The sequence below is a fragment of the Pinus tabuliformis genome, chromosome 9 (assembly GCF_031772625.1).
Source record: "Pinus tabuliformis cultivar Carrire ecotype Pingquan chromosome 9, CPIR1, whole genome shotgun sequence".
Classification (NCBI taxonomy): domain Eukaryota; kingdom Viridiplantae; phylum Streptophyta; class Pinopsida; order Pinales; family Pinaceae; genus Pinus; species Pinus tabuliformis.
This window is the reverse complement of record NC_142307.1, coordinates 335,521,082-335,541,734: the sequence shown is the minus strand read 5'-3', so window position 1 is coordinate 335,541,734 and position 20,653 is coordinate 335,521,082. Positions and strand designations below refer to the sequence as shown.

The following is a 20,653-nucleotide window of genomic DNA, read 5'->3' as shown; positions in this document are numbered from 1 at the left end:
CCATTAACTTATTTTATTAATTGTTAAACCATTAACCTATTTTATTAACTCTAACCAACAAATTCCCAATTACCCTTTAATTCTTTAATTATGAGACCATTAACTTATTTTGTTAACTCTACCCAACAAGTTCCCAGTCAATTGAAAATAATTTTTAATCACACTCCGTAACTTAAAAAACAACATAAAGATATTGGTATTTGAATAAATTAATATCCTCTACCCTCATCAATAAAACTCCCAACAATAAAGTGATACTCTTTCTTATTAAAATACAACTTTAATCTTTATTATACTCTACTAACGTAGGATTATAGTCAAAATTCCATGGAAATCAGATGGAATAGGTTCCCCTTATCTTCCTAGCTTAGTAGGTACAACATTCTATTTTATACACGGCGCCCGAGAAGAATTTGGCCAAAAGTACCTCTAAATCTTAATCCCCGCGTAAAGAAAAGGCTTATTAATTCATCTAGGCCACCTTTTTCAAAAACAAACAAAACCAATAAACCAAAAGTGGTCAGTTTACCGCCAATCTTTGCTAAATTTTATGCAGAACGTTAAATATACAGTTAAAAAGTTAAAAAACAGACGGATTTGAGCGAGGCATCGCAATCATGATGACTGGGCGTGCATGAGCGCATATTTTGACGACAAGATGACACGTGTAAGGAAAAACCTCCCGTTCCGACCTGCTTTGGTTCAGTATTTTCTCCTCCCGTCCCGGCTAGCCGGCGGCCCAGAGAGCAACCGGGAGTAGGAGGTCGAGTTGACTAGGACTGTGACGATTGCTTTGTTCCACCGGCAAGCATATCTTACATTCTCTCTTTTGGCGAATTTCCGCCCAGATATTCCCCGATAGTGTAAAGAAATTGTCCAAAGTCTTTAAGGGATTCGCTCGCAGCCGCCTGTATTGCAGTGGAAGGAGCGACTGGCTGCTTGGGAGATATTACAGGTGCCGACCTATAAATTTGCTGCATAATAAATATTTTTGGCTTTAAACGGGGGAAAATTTCATTTCTAGCGGTTGGAATTTGTCTGTAGAGCTTTGTTTGATCGAAATTCGAAGCTTTGCGTGCGTTTTAATGGTGAATTTCGCTTTTCGGCTTTCAATAATGATCTTTTCAAGTTATTTGAGTGAGAATTGTGAAGCAATGGTTTTTTGGAACCTTAATGTGTTCGACAACATGCGTTCTTTGCATGATACAACCATTGAGTCATTTAATGGGGCATCTTTTTGTGTCTTCAGGGACTGGAGTGTGTTGAACTTTAATATCATTTATTGGCTTCAAATATTGTTGTTTCCCGTATTTTTTTAAGCTGAAACTGTGAAGATATGCGTTCTGGTCTCATTCTGTCCGATAATTTTTTCTTTTGTAGAGTATACCCTTCACGAGTTTTTCAAAGGTTGATGGAGTTTAAGAGCCGGAGATATGCTGTTAAATTGTCACATAAATGTATCGTCACTGGTGGAATCTGTTTTAGGATTTAGACTGCAGCCTACGGCCATTTTTCCGATTTTCGGCCGTGAATTTGATCGGCATATCATTTATTGACCATTGGACTGGTAAATTTAAATACGAGCGAAAGCATTCACACATTTTATTTGCTGTCACATTTGATTAGAATTATAGTTGAAAATTGATTAGCAGGAGGAGGTTTTCTACCATAAAAATGTTCTTAAAGGCTAGGTATCGGATTGTTTTATAGTAGGTTTGAATTGGACTAATGACCTAGGGCGGGAAAATTTAGAGAACTCTATTTTGCATGGTATCCTAGGGTTTTAAATACTGAACGTATTCAGTATTTGTTCAATAATGGATGAGGAGTCGGTTGGTATGGCATCCCTCTCCTGGAAGGCTGAAGCTTCACGGCTTGTTTCAGATATTTAAAATACGATAAACGAATTTATTGCAGGAAGCGCTGTAAATTTACAACAGTTCACTACTGTATCGTGTCTTTTTTAAATCAAAGGAACGTTAAAAATCGACCATTTTTCGATAGAGCTTATAATTAGGATAAGGGTTGAGGCAGAGCTATAATGTGGAAAACCATTTCTGGTTATGATCCATTTGTACAAGAGGACCTAGGATGCAAAGTTTTCTGGGAGAAGAAGAAGAGTTGTATTAATTTGGAATGGAATCCCAACTGTAGCATATAACATCACAAAAATGAATGTGAAACAAAGATGACTCACAAGGCATGACACTGAAACCACAATCCAAAGATGGTCGGTTTCAAAGATTGTCCACAAGGCATGATACCGAAACCGCCAATGATGTAAGTATTCGAGTGATGGAGGATGTTATCAACTTATCACATCAACCTGAGTACTTGCAACAACTACATAGTAATCTTTTGTATATTCCGACTTTGCAAAAATTTACTTTCAAGAACTTCTAAATGACATGGTGATCAGGGATGCAACATTTATAGTACACTTCTCTCTGTTGCTGGAGGTGCATCCTTTGTAGTTCACTAATTAATCATTCAAGTTGGAGTGCGATGTGGTTGAACTAGAATGAACTTCTGTTTAGAGATGTTGGATTTGGTGCCATCTCGATTGCAGATTTGTATTGGAAAAAACAGAGCGTGATTTCAAGATCTGCAAAAGGGCAATCATATGGTGACCTTTTATGGTCAATGATGCCATCGAGATCCTACTCTTTGTATTCTGCTATTTCTTTTCAAGGGGTTGTTGTTATTGTTTTCAGTTCTTGCAGTGTTTACTGGTTTCTTTTTCTTTGCATAACTGTAACGTGGAGTATGACAGGTTATGAGAATCGTATGTCTAGTTTAATGTCTCTAATCTTAAAATATTTATAGCATGTATGTTCATGATTGATGCGCTATTTTGAGTGGTGGTTATTGGCATGCAGGTAGCCCCATGTTGGTCCAATTTTTAAATATATGACCAATTCGTCAAAGTTTTTGTTGGGATCTTGGATTACTAGATATTATGAGGCTGGAGACAAGGGTAATCGAAATAGGAAACAAGAGATACCGAAGAGACAATGTAAAGAAAATATTGAGGCCATGTTAAAGAAAATTGGACTTTTTTCACAAATCCTCACTTCACGTGTGGTTATTGTCATTGTATAAAGAATTTATTGCATTTTATCCAATCATTTTTGTTCACTATTTCTATTTTGAAAAAAAAATAATTGCTTCTAGTCTGAGTGTTTCAACTTTCTGTTCACTACTTTGATTTCTAGAGTCTAGATTGACGTTTAGGATTTATGTTCGTATTGGGGTGTTTTCCCTTGTATGCATATTGTAGACTATGCTTTTAATTTTGAAAATTGTCACCTTCAAATATCGTGTCTTGCTGATTTGGCATTAGTCATTGAATGAACAGGGTGAAACCTAGGACGGGCTAGAATTTTTGAAGAATCAAATACATGTCCATGTCTATAAAACTGCATGATTGCTGGTTATAGAAGGCAGTGTTAAGCTTTATTGCAAGTGCAATGGTGCTGAGTCTATACTTGGCAGGTTCATAATAATCATGTTGAGGCTTGTAGAATGGCCTTCACAGCTCACTGTGGGCACTTAATCATGGTGCTCACGATTGAGTAGTGTGCAAAGGATCATTGGAAATCCTCTTGAACAAGCGGAAGGTCAGAGAATCAGCAAGAGAAATGGGGGCATGTTGCTGCTGTTGCTCAAGGGAAGATGGTTACAATGAGGAAAGCACAAGGTGCATTTGTGCTCGCTGCTGTTGTCCATCATGCATTGACTGTTGCTGTTGTGGGGTATGGTTCAACTCACTCAATTCATTCCTTCTTTTCTGGAAACTGTTATAGAACTTTATTCTCTTGCATTAGGACATTTTTTTTACTTTCATAAACTGGTTGTTTGATGTGCATTAATAGACTCTTTAATTTACTGACCTTCTACCTGAGAGGCTGCTGAATGAAGCCCTTAGATAAAAGTATCCTGAGACTTTGAATTTCTCTGGATTTCTTGTTCAAGGTGTGAATGAAGTATTCGTTAATTCATGCTTCCGGTTTTGACTGATAATCCTGATTGCTATTTATTTGGGATACTCAAGTACTCTTGAAGAAGTCATGAACTACTTGACTTCTATATCACTTTTTAGTGACGAAAACTTCTAGCATTTTCAGTTCTATGTCATCGAAGAATAATACATAGAAACACTAAATACTTGTAGTTATGGAAAAGTCAAGGGATGCTGGTAAAATTAGGAAAAAATAAAAACAATTACCATGAACAACAAACAACCTGGAAAAAGCAGAAAGTATCTAAAGCTTACCAGATTTGGCTACTAGTTGCTAATTACTATTTTTCTTTTTAGAGGGCTTTTGAAACTTGTGAGATTTGTTAAACATTTTGGGATTTTGAAACCATAAATATAAATTATGAATATTGTTCTAGTTATCAGGAAAATGAAGCATATAAGAACGATCATGTTATGGTCCTGTGCATATTATAATGATTGCCAACGAGTCTCAAAGAAAATTACTGTGAATGGGTTAAAACTACGGAATGGAAGTTTTCTGCTGGCTCGATTGTAAACACACCTTGCATTCAAGTACAATGAATAACACTTGACCAATATAGTTGGTGTTGTCTATTTCTATGGTATTCACTGCACTGTCTTGACTGTTTATGAGGGAGAAAATTAGGAATCTTGAGCTTATTGCTATTATGAGTTCTTTGTGCTGAATTTTATGGCAGATCCCAATTGAGTTTCATTGTATGGTCTGTGCAATCCAAATGAGCGTTGTCTCTGTTTTAGATGTATAGTTAGTCTAAGGTAGTATTTTAATATGGAATATTTCTTGATAGTCTTTCTGGAACAAATGTATTTGATTTATTAGTTTGTTGTCTCCCAAACAGACAAAATGATTATTGTTTAAAAAATTATTCTATTAAAACATGTTTCCAATCTTATCGTTAAGTGGCTTTGAAGTTGGCGAACTTTTTTAATTTTTACCTGTATGTATCATTCTGGCAAAAGAAGTATAGTATCATAGTTTGTCGCAGTCTCAATGGCGTGTCCCAAATAGGTGTATGCAACCATCTAAAATAAGATTTCTGCATCTATTTCAATGACGGTCAGCATACTAAAACCCACTCTTAGGCAATCCAAAAACAATCAAGAGTGAGCATAAATTTAGAAGAGGATTTTTAGTTGTTGAGATTAGATTTCAGAGACCTTAATAATTACGAAATCAAATTGTAAGTATATGAAAGAAATACACTTTAAGTGAAACAATTTCAAAGTAAATGCATATAAACATGCTACTAAGAAAGAAATTAATTCAACACAACCATGAGATTTAGAGAGCTAGAATGAAGCATAACTATATTAAATGAGACATTACCTAGAATATTGTTGGCATTATGATGGGTGGTAGGTGATTGGCTACCATTGAACTTCTTGCTTGCAGTGGAGGTGGTAGTCAAGATCCTATGGATGGAAGAGCAAGAGGTGGTAGTCAAGATCCTATGGATGTTTCAATAATGAACTGTCTAATCCCTGCAATGGTTCCAAGATCTGCATATAAGAAAACTCATCTCCTTTAACTCAAGTTTCCTTTGACGCTGAGAAAAGAGGAAAAAAAGCTCCAAAATGGCAAAGGTTGTTCATTCAAAGCGGATGTGACCCTTTTTTCCTTTTATATAGTTTTCTTCAATGCTTTTCCTCGAGGTCGACCTACTCTTTCCATTTCGACTACTGGTTGAAAGATTTTTCCTGTTGTTTGCCTTTAAGGCTTTATCTAGCAGTTGGTTCTTTGGCCTTTTCAGTTGACCTGTTCTTTCCATTCTAGACATCACATTATGTTGCCCAAGGAAGTAGGTCTAATGTTGTCTGCAGCACAGCAAAGATGAATCCTCATCAATGATCAAAACATTCCAAAGCAAAGAAAGACAGGAAAGTTTTATGGGTGAAAAAAATCCTGGAGGTTTGATAAGGTGACTTTGGCCATTTCTAGATCTATATATACTATAACCCCCTTACTATTTAGGCTGGTCAGAAAACACAGCTAATTTGAAACCTTAATATGAAAATTGACCCATTGAACACAGGTTTCATACACACTAGTACCTTTCTTCAACTCCTTTGATTGTGAGCGTGGAGAAACGATGCTCAACTCAATCTCGAGTATTCGACCTGTACTTTCCAAGGTCATTTGCTACTGTATTTACTGTGATACAGGACTGATAAAAAACACTTTGTTTCAATGCTGATTGGGACCTCTACATTTCCTTCTTGCAACAGAGTCAAATAGTATTGATACACTGAAAAGGGCAAAAAATGTGAAGGCTTATGGTGTTTCTTGCCAAAATTTATGTTCCTGTCATGTGGCTGATTCTAACAACTTGTTATCTAAATGCAAGAGCTAAAATGAAGTGTTTCCAGTTGTGGGCATGATTACTTCTATATCAACCATTTCATTCCTCTGAAATGTTTGACAAGCACATGATTTTCTAGTTCAGTGCTTTTGATACCTCAAAATTTGACACTTGAAAACAGATTCTGGGTGAGTAAAAAAAATCCCTTCTCCATCCCTTTTCAAGGGAAAAACTGGCTGCTAGCTCCTTATTGCACATCCCAAATGAGATATCAGAGATCGTGACCCCACAGAATGCTGTAATACAAATCTTATATGTCTGTCCTTCAACACTGGTTACCAGGCTGGTTTAATAATGTAAAACTTCCTCCGAGGTCATTTGGATTACATGCCTGTTGGGCATGATTTCTGCAAACAGGAAAAAACTATCTAAGCTTTACTTTATGCCCATTCTTTAATATTCTTGCCTGGTAAATATGTTCTTCATCAACTGGTTGATCTTCTCTTTTCAAATAAAAGAAATCCCACAAACAAAGTCTGGAAAAGAAGTTCTGAGAAGCCGTCTTCAGAGAATCTGTGAAAGCTATGAAGGCAAATTGAAGCCTCTCCAAGTAGCAAATCTTCATGTCCTCTGTATCTCTGATTGAAGATATTTTCCAGCAGCTGTGCCTTAGCAAAATTTGCAGCATTAAGCTCTACTACAGTCATCCCTCTATGCTTGACAGAAAGGGTAATCAATGTGAAGAAGCATCTTCGACTGAGGCATCTCCAAACCTGTGCGCCTTCTCTTCCTGTTCACCAAGGTCCAAAACTTGATAACATGCCAATAATGCAAATGAATTCGACGCAAGATCTTTTTTTTGATAAAATTGGCATTTGGGAGATTTTTGTCGTGTTTCCTGCCCTTTCCCAATCACATGAGCTTTGTAAATCTTTTTTAGCTCTTCCTTGGTGGCAAGACATACTCATGAAGTCAACCAATGTTTCTACTCCATTTATTATTATAAAACTGTCACATGAGTTTAATGGGTCAAAGACCCTTCTTCTTGTGACAGTCCATGAAAAAATTAAATGTCGATAATGAGATAAGGTAAGATAAGATAATTATATTAATGTCTGATGAATGGCCATAAAAGTAGGTAAGACAGATTGAAGAGTACAACTAGTATGAATACAATGTGGGAGTGAAAGCACAACTCTCACATAATATAAAGAAAGAAACTCACATAATTATAACATCAGAACATATGTACAAAACTGTGACCAAGGTATGATGTTACGAAATACTAAATGAATTTGGACGACTCAAGAACCTATCAAGAGAGAAAGAGAGTGATACTAAATACAAGGGATACTCCTAAATCAAGGCTTCCTAAGGGGATGGGAAAGACCTCTCTTAGGGTTATGTAAGATGACAACCATATAAACATTTGGGACCACAAGAGAGACCTAGAAGAATCCAAGCAGGGCCTAGGGTTTGCAAAATTACAAGGAGAAAGAGATACCTAGGTCAAGCAAGGATGGAAGAGGTCGAAGAATGATTAACTTCCTTTGAGTTATCAAGTGAATATGACCTTAGGAATACCACTAACCAAAGAAGTTGAAAGGTAGAATTGATTTCGAAGCTAGGGCTTGAGATTTATCTCAAACGAGCCACGATAATTGCTTCAATTTTGAGGGCAACTAGAGGAAAGATCAACACAATAGCATACCAATTTGCACCCCAAGGAGACTTCTGTAATGCAATTCGCACTAGGCCCTAGGTAACCTTTTAGGGTTAGGGCAAAAAAATGGAAAAAGGGAGAAAGAAAGATGTTTTGGGTTGATCAACTAGGATTAGGACCAGTTCCTAAACAATTGGGAGAAATGGAGTCAAGATTAGCTTTGATGAAGGAATTTTGCTCTACGAAAGAGTCCTATGTAGCCTTCACTAACCCTAGGAGGTAACAATTCAACTACAAAAGGAATTTATACTTCGTTGGGCAAGAAATGATGGAGTTCCAAGGATTGCAAGACAAGGCAAGTTCCAAGGATGGCAAGACAAGGCAAGTTCCAAGGATTGCAAGACAAGGCAAGCCTCTAGGAACATTCATTTAGATTTCCTAATGAGTAATGCATGCAATGCTTCAATAACCAAGTTCTTTCAATAATTCACATCAAATTAGGGCATAAACAAGATTATGACAAGGCATTTCGTACATTAGACATGCAATGATATAAATATATAGCATCAAAATACACTTACGAGGAAATGCGAGTATATCCATCCATCATAATTGCAATAAGAAGCTCCAAGACAAGATAGCGAAGATCCAAACATCAAAATGCATAAAAAAATACCAATTTTGTCCATCAATTGCAGGTTTGAATTCTTTTTAGAAGAGAATTCCTAATCTAAAATGATGATGATTTACAAATGAGGCTCTCCTTTTATTTATATGAGCCTTTAGGAGTTCAATTTGGTCTAATTAGCCTAATAAGCCCCTAAAAATGACTTTAATGTGCAAAATAACAATCCTATTGGTGACAAGCCCACCAAATAGCTCAAAAGTATAAAATAAGCCTTCCTAATGAGGCTGAAATGATAAAATAATGGTGCAAAGGGCCGTTGGAAGGCCAAGATAAGTCCTCCATGTGCCAAGATGAAGAGGAGGGCTCTCAAAATGATGACCAAGGGGTTGGCCCCTTGGTTTCCAAGCAAAACATCTGTGGTGCTCCCAAGTGGTTGTGGGGCACAATGAATGGTTTCATGGGTCTCCAACTGGATTAAACATGTCGATGCTCCATCAATAAGGGTTAGAAATATGATACAAGCCCTCCCATGTTTCTCTGGATGAGACAAAACCCCATTTGGGTTCTGGACCAACTGCCAAGTGATTGGTGCAAGTATGTGGTTGACTAGGCAACGTGGTCCAAGTGCATCATCATCTCTGTAATGTTGAGGCATGGGCAATCAATATGTGGTGCTGAAGAAGCCCATGGCATGGAAATCAATTCTCTATTGTGGTGGAGGCCCATGGCTCTCAATGCTCACCATACAAGTGCCATTAGGACCCTCTGGAGGGCTCAGACCCCGTATATGGAGACCAAGTCCAAGTGGAGTCCCACCTGCAATCATGTATAAGATCCAATGCGTCTCCTCACCTTTTAGTACAACAATTCATTAGTGCAATTGAGTAAATAAGCTTGCAAATCAGGGGCAAAAGTGGACACTTCTTAGTGGCATGCCCTTCCAAATGGGCTTTAGAAGGTACATGTGTTTCCTTGCTCAACAAGAGAGGTAAATAAAGGACCCTATTAGGTGGTTTCAACCTCTAACGGGTCCATGGTACATCCGTCAAATGGCAGGTGTCATATGAAATGATGGTGGAACGAAATGGGGCAACAGGGAAGGCTCCAAGCCACATGCCATGGTACAAGGGCATCTATAATGAGGGAAGCCCACACATTGGGTGTATGGATGTTGGAGGAAGCAATAATGGTACATGAGTTACTTCGACCTTTGTTTTTCCACCCTTCTTCATATGCCTTTTGCCTTTTATTGATTTTGTTTTGCCTTTGGGAGTAACGGGTCCATGGTACATCCGTCAAATGGCAGGTGTCATATGAAATGATGGTGGAACGAAATGGGGCAACAGGGAAGGCTCCAAGCCACATGCCATGGTACAAGGGCATCTATAATGAGGGAAGCCCACACATTGGGTGTATGGATGTTGGAGGAAGCAATAATGGTACATGAGTTACTTCGACCTTTGTTTTTCCACCCTTCTTCATATGCCTTTTGCCTTTTATTGATTTTCTTTCTTTTAACTGCTCGGGGCTCTAGGGGATGAGAGCATGATGTGTATGATAAAGCAGTGATTACCCCCTTAAGGTTGGGCAATTCATCGCCCACCAGGGGTTGGGACAATCATGGGTTCCTTAATGATGCAAGGGGCACATATAGGGGCCCTAGGAACTAGGGTGATGGCCATAATGATAGAGGGTAGAGCTCATGTTTGGATTTTTCCCACGCACTAAATTTTTATGTCCCCAACATCTTTTGCATTTTATGGTATATTTCCTGTTATAACTGGCCAAATTATGCTTTTAACTTTCTTTTTAGTTGCACTAACATTTGGGGCATCATTCCAGGCCCAATCGGAAGTGTGGATAAGGGTAGGGGGAGGCTAATTCCTTGTGGACCTAATGGACAAATGTGGACCCGAATAGGAAAAGTGTGAAAAGGGGTTATAATGAGAGGAGGGGAGTGATACATATGGTCTCGAGAAACTGGACCATGTAACCAAAATCGAGGTTTCCCATGTAATAGCACTCTTGAAGCTAGTAGCCAATAAAGGAGATCCCATAGGACTAGGGTACAAGATTAACCACCAAGTTGGGACAAGGAAACAAGAGTACAGACCAAGCCTATTCTTTATGCCGAATCCCCCCACTAATCCATGACCAAATGTGTGCAAGAAAAGCAAGCTTAAACACCCAATTGCATAATGAAAAGCCATACCTTTGGGGTTGAAAGGCCCACCTTCAAACATATGATCATAACAGATGAATGAGTGCACATAATGACTGGCTCAGGTGGTAAAGAATGGTGGCACATCGAGCTATCTGGTGGCTGTAAGGGGTTACTGGCTGAGGACAAATCTAGTAGAAAAATTCTCCTATAGGGGTCACCCTCTGGTGGTGGGTAACATCTGGCTCCAATTAGGACATGAGCTCTTAGTAGCGTGCATGAACCATGTACTCGAAATTGGAGGTTATGGGAACACCAACAATCTCTTGGGACTGTAGAATTGTTACCCACACATCAAAGATTAAGCACACGGGGTAGCATGTTTTTATGGCCTCCTTTAATTACCCATGCTTTTGTTAGTCTGAAAAATCAACATGAAATAAAATTTAATTCTAAATGCAATTCTAATCTAGCATGACAACATAATATGATATTAAATTCTAATGCAAGAGTCAATATGGAATGCATCCTCCCCTATTAATTTTAGTTAACATGTTCTTTGCTTAAGACAATCACTTCAAAATTCCATATAAGCCCATTTGTCAGTCTATTTTATTTCCATTAGTAATCTCATGAAACATTCTTTGACAGTGACTGAAGAAAGAACATAAAGGATAGCTGCAGAAGATAAGCCAAGGCAAGAGTACACGCTCAAGCCAAGGAAAAAACCCCAAGATGGGGAAAATCGTATATCAATTCTTCTCTGTGTTTTTGATCTTGTGTTGCAATTCTCTGAGTATGCAATGGTGCCTTATCTAAGCAATGCCTCCTTGCTGTATGGCCCTTCCACAATATGCTCTTTGTGAAAATTCCTAAACCCGAAATCCCTACTGCAGCAAACTTATGTTACTTCTCCTACTTGTTAATCCATACAAGTTATTTATTGTGTTCTACGATAAATATCGAAGTAAATACAACTGCAACATTCACTATTTAAAATAATATGCCGAAATAAGAATCTGAACAGGAAAAAGATACAACATAATGACAGTTATTTTTGGATAAATGTCCTCGGAAAAACCCAATGTGGGAAAACCGGTGCAACAACTGAGGGTTTTATTATTATGCATTAGTAATTTTTGAATACAACTTCTGGATGCCTTCCCGACAATCCAATAACAGAGAATATCACTGACAGAGAGATTTGTGAGATTACCTGACATTATCACTGGAAATCTTGGCTAATCTAGCCTCTGAATGACTACCCCTGGATGCCTCTGCGTCATCCCAATGTCAAACTCTTTGGGCAGAACATCACTCCTCCAGATGTTCGATTTGCTGCCTAAGAAATTCGATTTCTGCCTCTTGTTCTCACACCCCGGCTCTCGACTTCTGCAGTCGATTCCTTCAACAAATTTTTGGACTTCCTCTCGGCTTCTACGTTGCCTCTGCGTGGCTTTGCGTCAGCTCCTCTAGCTCTGCGCTGCCACTGTTGGATCTCCCTCTGCCTTCTCTGTTGAGTATTCTTTGGCCGGGGAAGATTTCCCTTCGGATACTATCCCTGCACCTCACTGCAAAAGCTCATTTCGAATTTCTCACTGGTAGCTGCTCTGGTTCATAAATTCGATCTTTTGAACTCTTTGTGTGTGTTCTTCAAGTGCCCATCAAGCCTTCTCTTATAATTCTCTCGTTGATCAACCAATGGCCCAGATTAGATTCCAATCAATGGCTAGGATCATATTGACTTGATCTTTGCCTTCTTATAGAAGTTTCACCCACAGTTTAGATTAATACCCCTTAATTATTTTAGTTTCCTAAGTTTAGATGTAGGGTCCCATTAAAAATAATTAATTATTTTAATAAAACTGTCTCTGAGAGAAATTTCCCAAAACGATTTTTGGGTATTGGAGAATGCATGTGTCTAAGCCTTCCTGCAAAATTTGAGTCTTAGAGCACATCCGATGCTACCAGAAATCAACACTCCCTCTTAGCGAGGAATGTGCTCTAGCAATGCACTGTGATGAAGCATCACTCTGTTCTATAACATCTCCTTTTGCGCTGTTGATGTCTGACATCCTGTTCACCAACTACTGTGCAAATGATGCATCTGTACTGTCGCTGACCCTACCACTGTCAACACTGCATCTGTATTGCAACTCCCTCGTAATTTTGCATCCGTGCTGCTGCTGGCATTGCCACTGCCAACTGCATCTACACTGCAACCTTCTCCAACTGTTGCTGCTACTGCATCAACAACGGAAAAGCATCCCAAATCACTAAACTAGTGTTCAGTATGATGCATCTCGTTGTTGAAGTCTTATTGTTGCTGGTCTTTGCTCTGACACTTTGAAGCCTTTGCGCTGCTGCTAACCTTTGCTTTGTGCCATCTGCACTGCTGCCAACTTTGCTCTGCGCTGCTCAGTCTCTGGCGCTACTAGCTTCCGCAACTATCACTTTGACACTCCTCTGTATCAACTGGCCCAATCCATCGTGTTACCTTTGTTTTGGGCTCTCGTAGTAAGGAATTGATCCGAGAGGTGGGCTCCTCAAGGATCCTGCCATCTGTAGCTCTTTCAAACTACAACTCTAAATCAACCCTCCTCAAGGATCCTGCCCATTGTTAGCTCTTTCGAACTACAACTCTAAATCAACCCACCTCCCTTCTCGAGGTATCTCGGCTCTCATGGGAAACTCATCTTTCTCGATTTTCGCGGCTGCAACTTTTGGATCATGCTTCTCATCTTTGTCCTTCTTTTTGAGAGGACACTGTGTTGCGTAGTGACCGAATTCACCACACCTGAAGCATTTGATCTTTGAAACATCTTTCTTCTTTCGTTGCTCCTGCTGCCCCTTGGATGCTAGGGATGCACTCTCTTCTTCCTCCTCTTGGGCTTCGACCCACTGCTGCTTCTTCCGTGAAGTTTACACTTGACTAAATCCCTCCTCAGCTCCTCTTGCTTAAGAGCTGCCCACATCTTATCCCAGTTTGGCAAAGTCGCCCTGCCCAGGATGCTTTGGACAAAGACTTGCCACTCCTCAGACACTGAATTTAGAGCCAGTCTTAACATCTCAGAGCCTTGAGGTGTTGACCCCACAACTGCTAGCTCATCTTGGGTCTCCTGAAGTTTAGTGAGGAATGGATCAATGCGTTCCCCCTTCCGCATCTGCATAGATCTCATCTTCTGCTCCAAGTACATCTCCTGCTGCTTAGAAGATCCTTGATACAACGTCGACAATGCATCCCGCATCTTCTTGGTAGTGTTTTTGTCAGCTATGTGATAGACTATATGATCCTTCACTCCATTGAGGATCATTCCTTTTGTCTTCGCCATTTCTCCTTTGTACTTCTTGAGCTGATCTGGATCTGTGGGCTCAACTACCATGTTGTCGACGTAGACTTTGAGAAAATGCTCATCCAGAAGGCATGACATTCTTGCCTTCCAGATCACATAGTTGGATGCCCCATCTAACCTATCCTGATCTCTTAGTCCACTGGCTGCCATCTCTGCCAATCAAAACAGTCGAATAACCTCCTCTCTCCTCTGCGCAACACTAGACTGGCCTATGCACTCCCTTCTGGAGTTTGTAGATCTGCCCCTCTTCGCTGCTGCTCAGCTAGTGAGAATTCAGACTTCTTGGCTGGGAGTCCTTTGAGGAATAATTCCCTCAACTGTGTCTCTCTCTTCCTTCTGACGTCTTTCTGCCCAGCAACTGCCTGTAGAAAATTGCGTCCCACCAAAAAAACCCCTCTTCGCTGAAGCTTCTGCTGCGTTGCTCCCTTAGTTGGTGACAGATTTCGATATGGAAATATTACTTCTTTGTCGACTTGAAAATCTAGCCCTCCTGGCCTGAATTGCGCAAACCCTTTGGGGATTCGAATTGTTGCCTCTGCAGGAATTTCGAAATTCCCTTTTTCCTTCAGCGCTCGGGCTTCTGATTCTGTTCTTCTTGCTTCACCTGCACCTCTGATAGCATGTGAAAATTCCTAAACTTGGAATCCCACTGTAGCACACTGATGTTACTTCTCCTACTTGTTAATCCATACAAATTATTTACTGTGTTCTACGGTAAATATCGAAGTAAATACAACTATAACATTCACTATTTAAAATAATATGCCGAAGCAAGAAACGAACATGAAAAAGATACAACACAACGACAATTATTTTTTGACAAATGTCCCCGGAAAAACCCAATGTGGGAAAACCAGTGCAACAACTGAGGGTTTTATTATTATGCAGTAGTAATTTTTGAATGCAACTTCTAGATGCCTTCCCGACGATCCATTTACAGAGAATATCACTGATAGAAAGATTTGTGAGATTACCTGACACTATCACTGTAAATCTTGGTTGATCCAGCCCCTGAATGACTGCCCCTCGCTGCATCTATGCATTCTCTATGTCAGCCAAGTGTCAAACCTCTGGGGACAACGTCACTCCTCCAACTGATTGATTTACTGTCCAAGAACTTTGATTTTTGCCTCCCGGTCTCACACCCCAGCTCCCGACTTTTGCAATCGATTCCTTCAACAAATTTTCGGACTTCCTCTCAGCTTCTGCGCTACCTCTGCGTGGCCTTGCATCGCTCTGTGTCAGCCTCTCTGGCTTTGTGATTATCTGACTGAGAAAGTTTTCCCTTCAGATACTATCCCTGTCCCTCACTGCAAAAACTCACTTCGAATTTCTCATGGGCAGTTGCTTTGTTTCAGAAATTCGCTCTTTTGAACTCTCTCTCTGTGTTTTCCAAGTGCCCGTCAAGCCTCCTCTTATAATCCTCTCGTTGATCAATCAACAGCCCATATTAGATTCTAATCAATGCTAGGATCATATTGACTTGATCTCCGCATTCTTCTAGAAGTTTTACCCACAGTTTAGATTAATACCTTTTAATTATTTTATTTTCCTAAGTTTAGACTTAGGGTCCCATTTAAAAATAATTAATTATTTTAATAAAACTGTCTCCTGGTGGAATTTTCCAAAACAATTTCTGGGTATTGGAGAATGCATGTGTCTAAGCCTTCCTGCAAAATTTCAGACTTAGAGCACATTTGATGCTACTAGAAATCAACACTCTTGTGGGTATTTGAGACATGCGGCTCCTGTCTGTGGGCTTCTTGTTTCCGCAACACTTGCGTGTGAGATTTCCTTGTTTCGCAAGGCAGAATTTCCTATGTAGTAAGATCTGTATACACATCACACATACTCTCTATTGGAAGTGGTTGCTATTGTAGGAAAGAGAAGCAGTTTATATTCTTAATGTAGGATCTATCCCTTATTCCTTTTTCAAGAGCCTTGTAAAAATTGTGTGCTTCTTTTTTTGTATCTTCCTAGCGACTTGTTAATGTACTGTTGTCTTGGTCTCTTTCTATTAGTGCTTTTTTGCTGCTCTGTGTATGTCACCTTCCTTTCTTATTATATTGCTACTCTCGTGATCTTTTTTGCTGCACTTCTGTTGTTTCCATTTTCACCACTATTTTGGTGAATGCAATAGGTGTGGTTATTTGATAAATTAACAAAATAGATGTTTTAAACAGTAAATGTATTTTGACTTAACTGTCAAAAACAGTTTTTGAAGTGGACCACTACAAGTGTCTCTTGTCACTGACAATGAATAGCTTAAACTTTTCTGAAACGTAACTATTGAAAATTGGATCAAATTCACACATAGTTTATAATATAATTCGGCTAGATCATATGTAAGCTAGATCCTTGTCTAGGAGGGAATTGAAAACAGCAAAGAATTTTGAATCTTACTGTTATTTTTATTTCTATACAGGTTGTTCTTTACCAAAGCTCCTATTAAACTGCTTTTATCCTTACACTGTTCACAAGAGCCGTTAGGTCCAAAATTGAATTTCAGTATTCATAAAGTACTTCTTTATTTGGTCATGAATTAACTGGACCTCAACAATGGAAGTATATTCTTATTTTCTTTGTCAAGTTTCCGCAGATATTCATGCACCTTTCCTGCACATGGTATATTGATGCTCAGACTGCATAACCAGCAAATGACTTATTATTGAAAATTCAATGTGTGGGTTTGCTGAATGACTTATGTCTGGTGCAGTCTTCTCCCACAGCCGAAGAGGACGAGTCTTTGTCAGCTGGGCAAGGTGTGTCATCTTCAGCTGGGCTTTTAGTTGGAGCATCTTTGGAAACATCTATTCCTGATACATATCGGGCTCCTCCAACACCATTACCTTTTGATGCAGATACGAGGTACCTTCGGACACCACGTGATGAATCAGGGATAAGAAATGATAAGAGTTGTTCTATTCAAAGGGATTCTCAATCACCTAGAGAAAACACAACTGAGGGTGAGGGTGAAGCACTGGCTGCATTTGAAAATTTGAAGAGCACAGACTTCAAAGGTCAAGTGCCAGATAGCAAGCCTAGCTCTCCAGGAATGTGCCAACCATCCAAATTGAGTGAGATTGTTTCTGTAACAGATGAGGAGGATGTTTGTCCGACATGCCTTGAAGGTAAGCAATATTTCATTATTTCTTAATATTTATTAACTGTTGCATTATTTTGAGCATGAAATGTTGTTGACAAAAACTTTTTGGCTTATTTTCTCCTTCCGTAAAATTGTGTTTGTTTCTTACCAGCTCTTAGATGTACATTACTGTTGGATGTAAATTTCTTCTCAGAATGGAAGCTTAATAGGTATTCACTAGGAATGTGGCATTATCACTCTTCTGACTGCCATGATTCATGCCTGAGATAAATGAGCCTTAAAAGACTCAGACATATCATATATGGTAGTATCATCACACCCTTTTGATGCCATGGATAACTGCAAATCATCTTTTAAAGTCTGATATTTAGATTAAAATGGTTGGTAGTGAGGGCAATGTGTTTGTGTAGCATGTTGCCTATGAGTTGGAGATTGCTTGATCTTGTTGAAGCTTGTAGCTATGGTCGGTTGTCATAATGCTTATTTGTACTTGTCATAATATAAATTATATTTTGTGATAAACGAAGAATAATTTGAAGCATGTTCTTCACGCTTGCAAGAAAAAGAAATTTTTTATTTTGTATTAAAAATATTTATGCTCTTCATGACCTTATCAAGAGCAGGAACATGAAATTTGAAATTTGTATTTTTGCCTTCACAAGAGACCAAGTGTGCCCTCCCAGTCATCATGTCGGCCTGCCTAAGGAGGCACCCATTCACATCATTTGAAAAGCTATATATACCTCAATTGTCCTCTCTTTGGAGCACTTCGAATCATCCATCGCATCTTTGTTCTATGCAAAGAAGACAAGAAGGAAAGAGGCCAAAAGCAGAAGGAAGAAAGATACCTGATCTGCCCTCGCTCTTGAAGATAAAGGAGGTCGAGTTCAGTGTGAAGTTCTGAGGTAAATTTTCTGTGGTATAGTCTTGAGCTCTGTGGCCTAGTTGCAGGCTGAATTTCGGCCCTCTTGGAGAGCTGTAGCAGACCTTATTTCAGACCTTGTTGTGGACAGAATTGAGGACATTTGTCTTGGATTTTGTGGAGTGTTTTCATGGCTCTTGGTGGATGGTCCTCTTGCTGGTTAGTTTGATTTTGATGCATCTCTTGTTGCATTTATTCTCGAAGGAAAAGGTTGGCTGGGTTTTCCCAGGGTAAAATCTTCGTCTCTTTGTGCATTGTGATCTCTATTGATCTATTGTCTCTATGGTTGAATTTCTGAATATGTAATTTCTTAATGATACATTGAAAGAGTTAAATAACTATCTATATCATTGGAAGTAATTATCAAGTTTCAGAGATAAGTATATGTATTGGAAAAATCAACATAGGATCAGAGCTATGATAAGAGGAAGACACATTGAGATCACACTCCAAACTGAAGGTTGAAATCATCTACCGTTCAGAAGTCTGATATATAGAAGCCCTAACCTACCAATTCAGATCTCCTCTGTTCAAGATAATTCGGATGTCTGAGGATCAAGACAAGAATGAAGTGGCATAATCTTGGTGATCCCTGTGAAAAACATCAAAGTTATTTGATCTCTGTAATCAGAATGAAGTATTACACTCTGACAATCCCTGTGACTAGAATTAAGTAACCAGAATGAAGTTTCACAATCTCTGTGTCCAGAACGAATTGACATGAACAAAGTATCTGATCTCCATGAAGCATAATTTTTGTGACAAGACCGAACCTTGAGGATAACCACAGCACCGAGCCTCAGGACCTCAGAAGCTCTGAGGATTCCATTGCATGTCACGGGAGGCCGAAAAGAAAGACCGAACTCATTGTGGCTGAAGAAATTTGGAAAGCCTCAAGAGATGACTTTAGAAATTCTGCAAATCCAAAAGCCTGTTCAGAAGACCGAGAACCTCAGGAAATGACTATTAATAAAGGCTTAGTAACTTTAGAGAAGCTCAAATCACCACAGAGTCTACATGTTACTGAAGCATATCTTGTTTTAAAGTCTCGATCTCAAAGTTTTGTGACCAAGAAGTCTCAGAAAGTAAGTCTTCTCTATATCTCTGAAGAAGCTGAATCCTCAAATTCTTTCAAAAGTCAATTTGATGGGGATCTCTGTATTGAAATGCGAGTACAGGCTTGAATTTATCATCATGATAATTACTTGTGACTTATGTATATATGTTTTTCTTTTTGCATTTACATCATTCATTAGGTTATCAAGCAATTATACAAATACAATGCAAAAAAGACAAGACACCAGGAGTTAGACCAGAGGCCAGGGCAAAACCCACAAGGGGAAAGCCCAACAATCATTTTTTTATAGAATCTTTAGTTAACAGAAGAAATCCAAGTCATAAATAAACTGACCAGTAATCCAAGTGCCAAGACAGCCCTCCATCAACAGCCCAAATTTTTCCATAATCTTGTCCACAGTTTTTTCAATAAGTTTGCCACATGTCTATCCTTAGATGCCATGTCCCACAAACATAGAATGCCTCAGATAACTTGAATAATCACAGTATAAATAGTGCCTCAAAATAGCCTGCATTCCTCCGAAATAACACTGCCTCAGGTAGATTGCATTCACTGTTTCAGGTAGTTCACACTCATTGTAATAACAATGTCTCAGGTAGCTTGAATCCACAGAAGTATAGTCTCACAGAAAGCTCGGATCCACAGAGGTATAATGCCACAGAAAACTCGTATGCCACAGAAGAACAACTCTGAATTGTAGATAAGATTCAAATTGCTTTTCAAGTGAAGGATTATAGATGCAAATATATAGTTGTTTGTTCATGCGAAGGGGCACGTCCTTTGGGCAGGCCGACTTGTCTTCTTGGAGGGCCGACTTGGCAGAATGGAGGGACAAATGACGCTTACAAAAATTCAATTTTACTTCTTTTACAAGGGTCACAAAGAACGTGCCCTTTCAAGAAGTTATTTCGTATTTAAAATCTCACTTGGATTGGTTTCTTGCAGGCTCATAGGCAATTTTGGGGCTCAAATTTGATTAGAAGCTTGATTTAGCTAGCTGCTAGGGATATCTGTCATTCTGGACTTGGCCGCAGGCCTATTTGGGCTCATTACCTAGCTGTAGGCCTAGCTGGGTTTGGAATTTATTGGACCTGATCAACAAACTAATGTTTAATGTTTTGTAGGCCTAAATCCTAGTGTTTGCAAGGGTTTTCATCTCTGGTTTAGTTCTGGAAGCTAGCCTGTTGGATCTGATCACTGGAGGATTTTTCCTAGGCCTAGCTGCAAGGGCCAAAGGCCTCATCTGGCCTAGCTGCAGAGTTTTTTAAGGGTCTGCTACTTAAAGAACTAACACATTATGTCTTGCAGGCCTACATCCATCAATTCAAGGGGTATTTATCATTCATTTGGGGTTTATGACCAGTCGTTTTGCATCTGATCACTTCGAGACTCTTTCTAAGGTTAGCCCACAAGGCATA

At 39.2% G+C, this 20,653-nt stretch overlaps 1 protein-coding gene across 5 annotated transcripts in view; it reads left to right on the top strand.

Moving 5' to 3' along the window:
• The first annotated feature begins 729 nt into the window (after positions 1-729).
• LOC149148582 (putative E3 ubiquitin-protein ligase RHB1A) overlaps positions 730-20,653 on the top strand; it is a 46,462-nt gene continuing 26,538 nt past the window's right edge. Inside the window, exons 1-4 of one of the 5 annotated variants that reach the window (XM_089442126.1) lie at positions 730-955; positions 3,359-3,755; positions 16,846-16,891; positions 16,991-17,260. In XM_089442126.1, the coding sequence (XP_089298252.1) occupies positions 3,642-3,755; positions 16,846-16,891; positions 16,991-17,260 (430 nt within the window). In that variant the 5' untranslated portion in view covers positions 730-955; positions 3,359-3,641. Of the gene's footprint in view, positions 956-1,064; positions 1,089-2,879; positions 3,017-3,343; positions 3,756-16,845; positions 17,261-20,653 lie in introns of those variants that run through there. The other 4 variants (XM_089442123.1, XM_089442122.1, XM_089442124.1 and 1 more) reach the window with 4 other exon arrangements.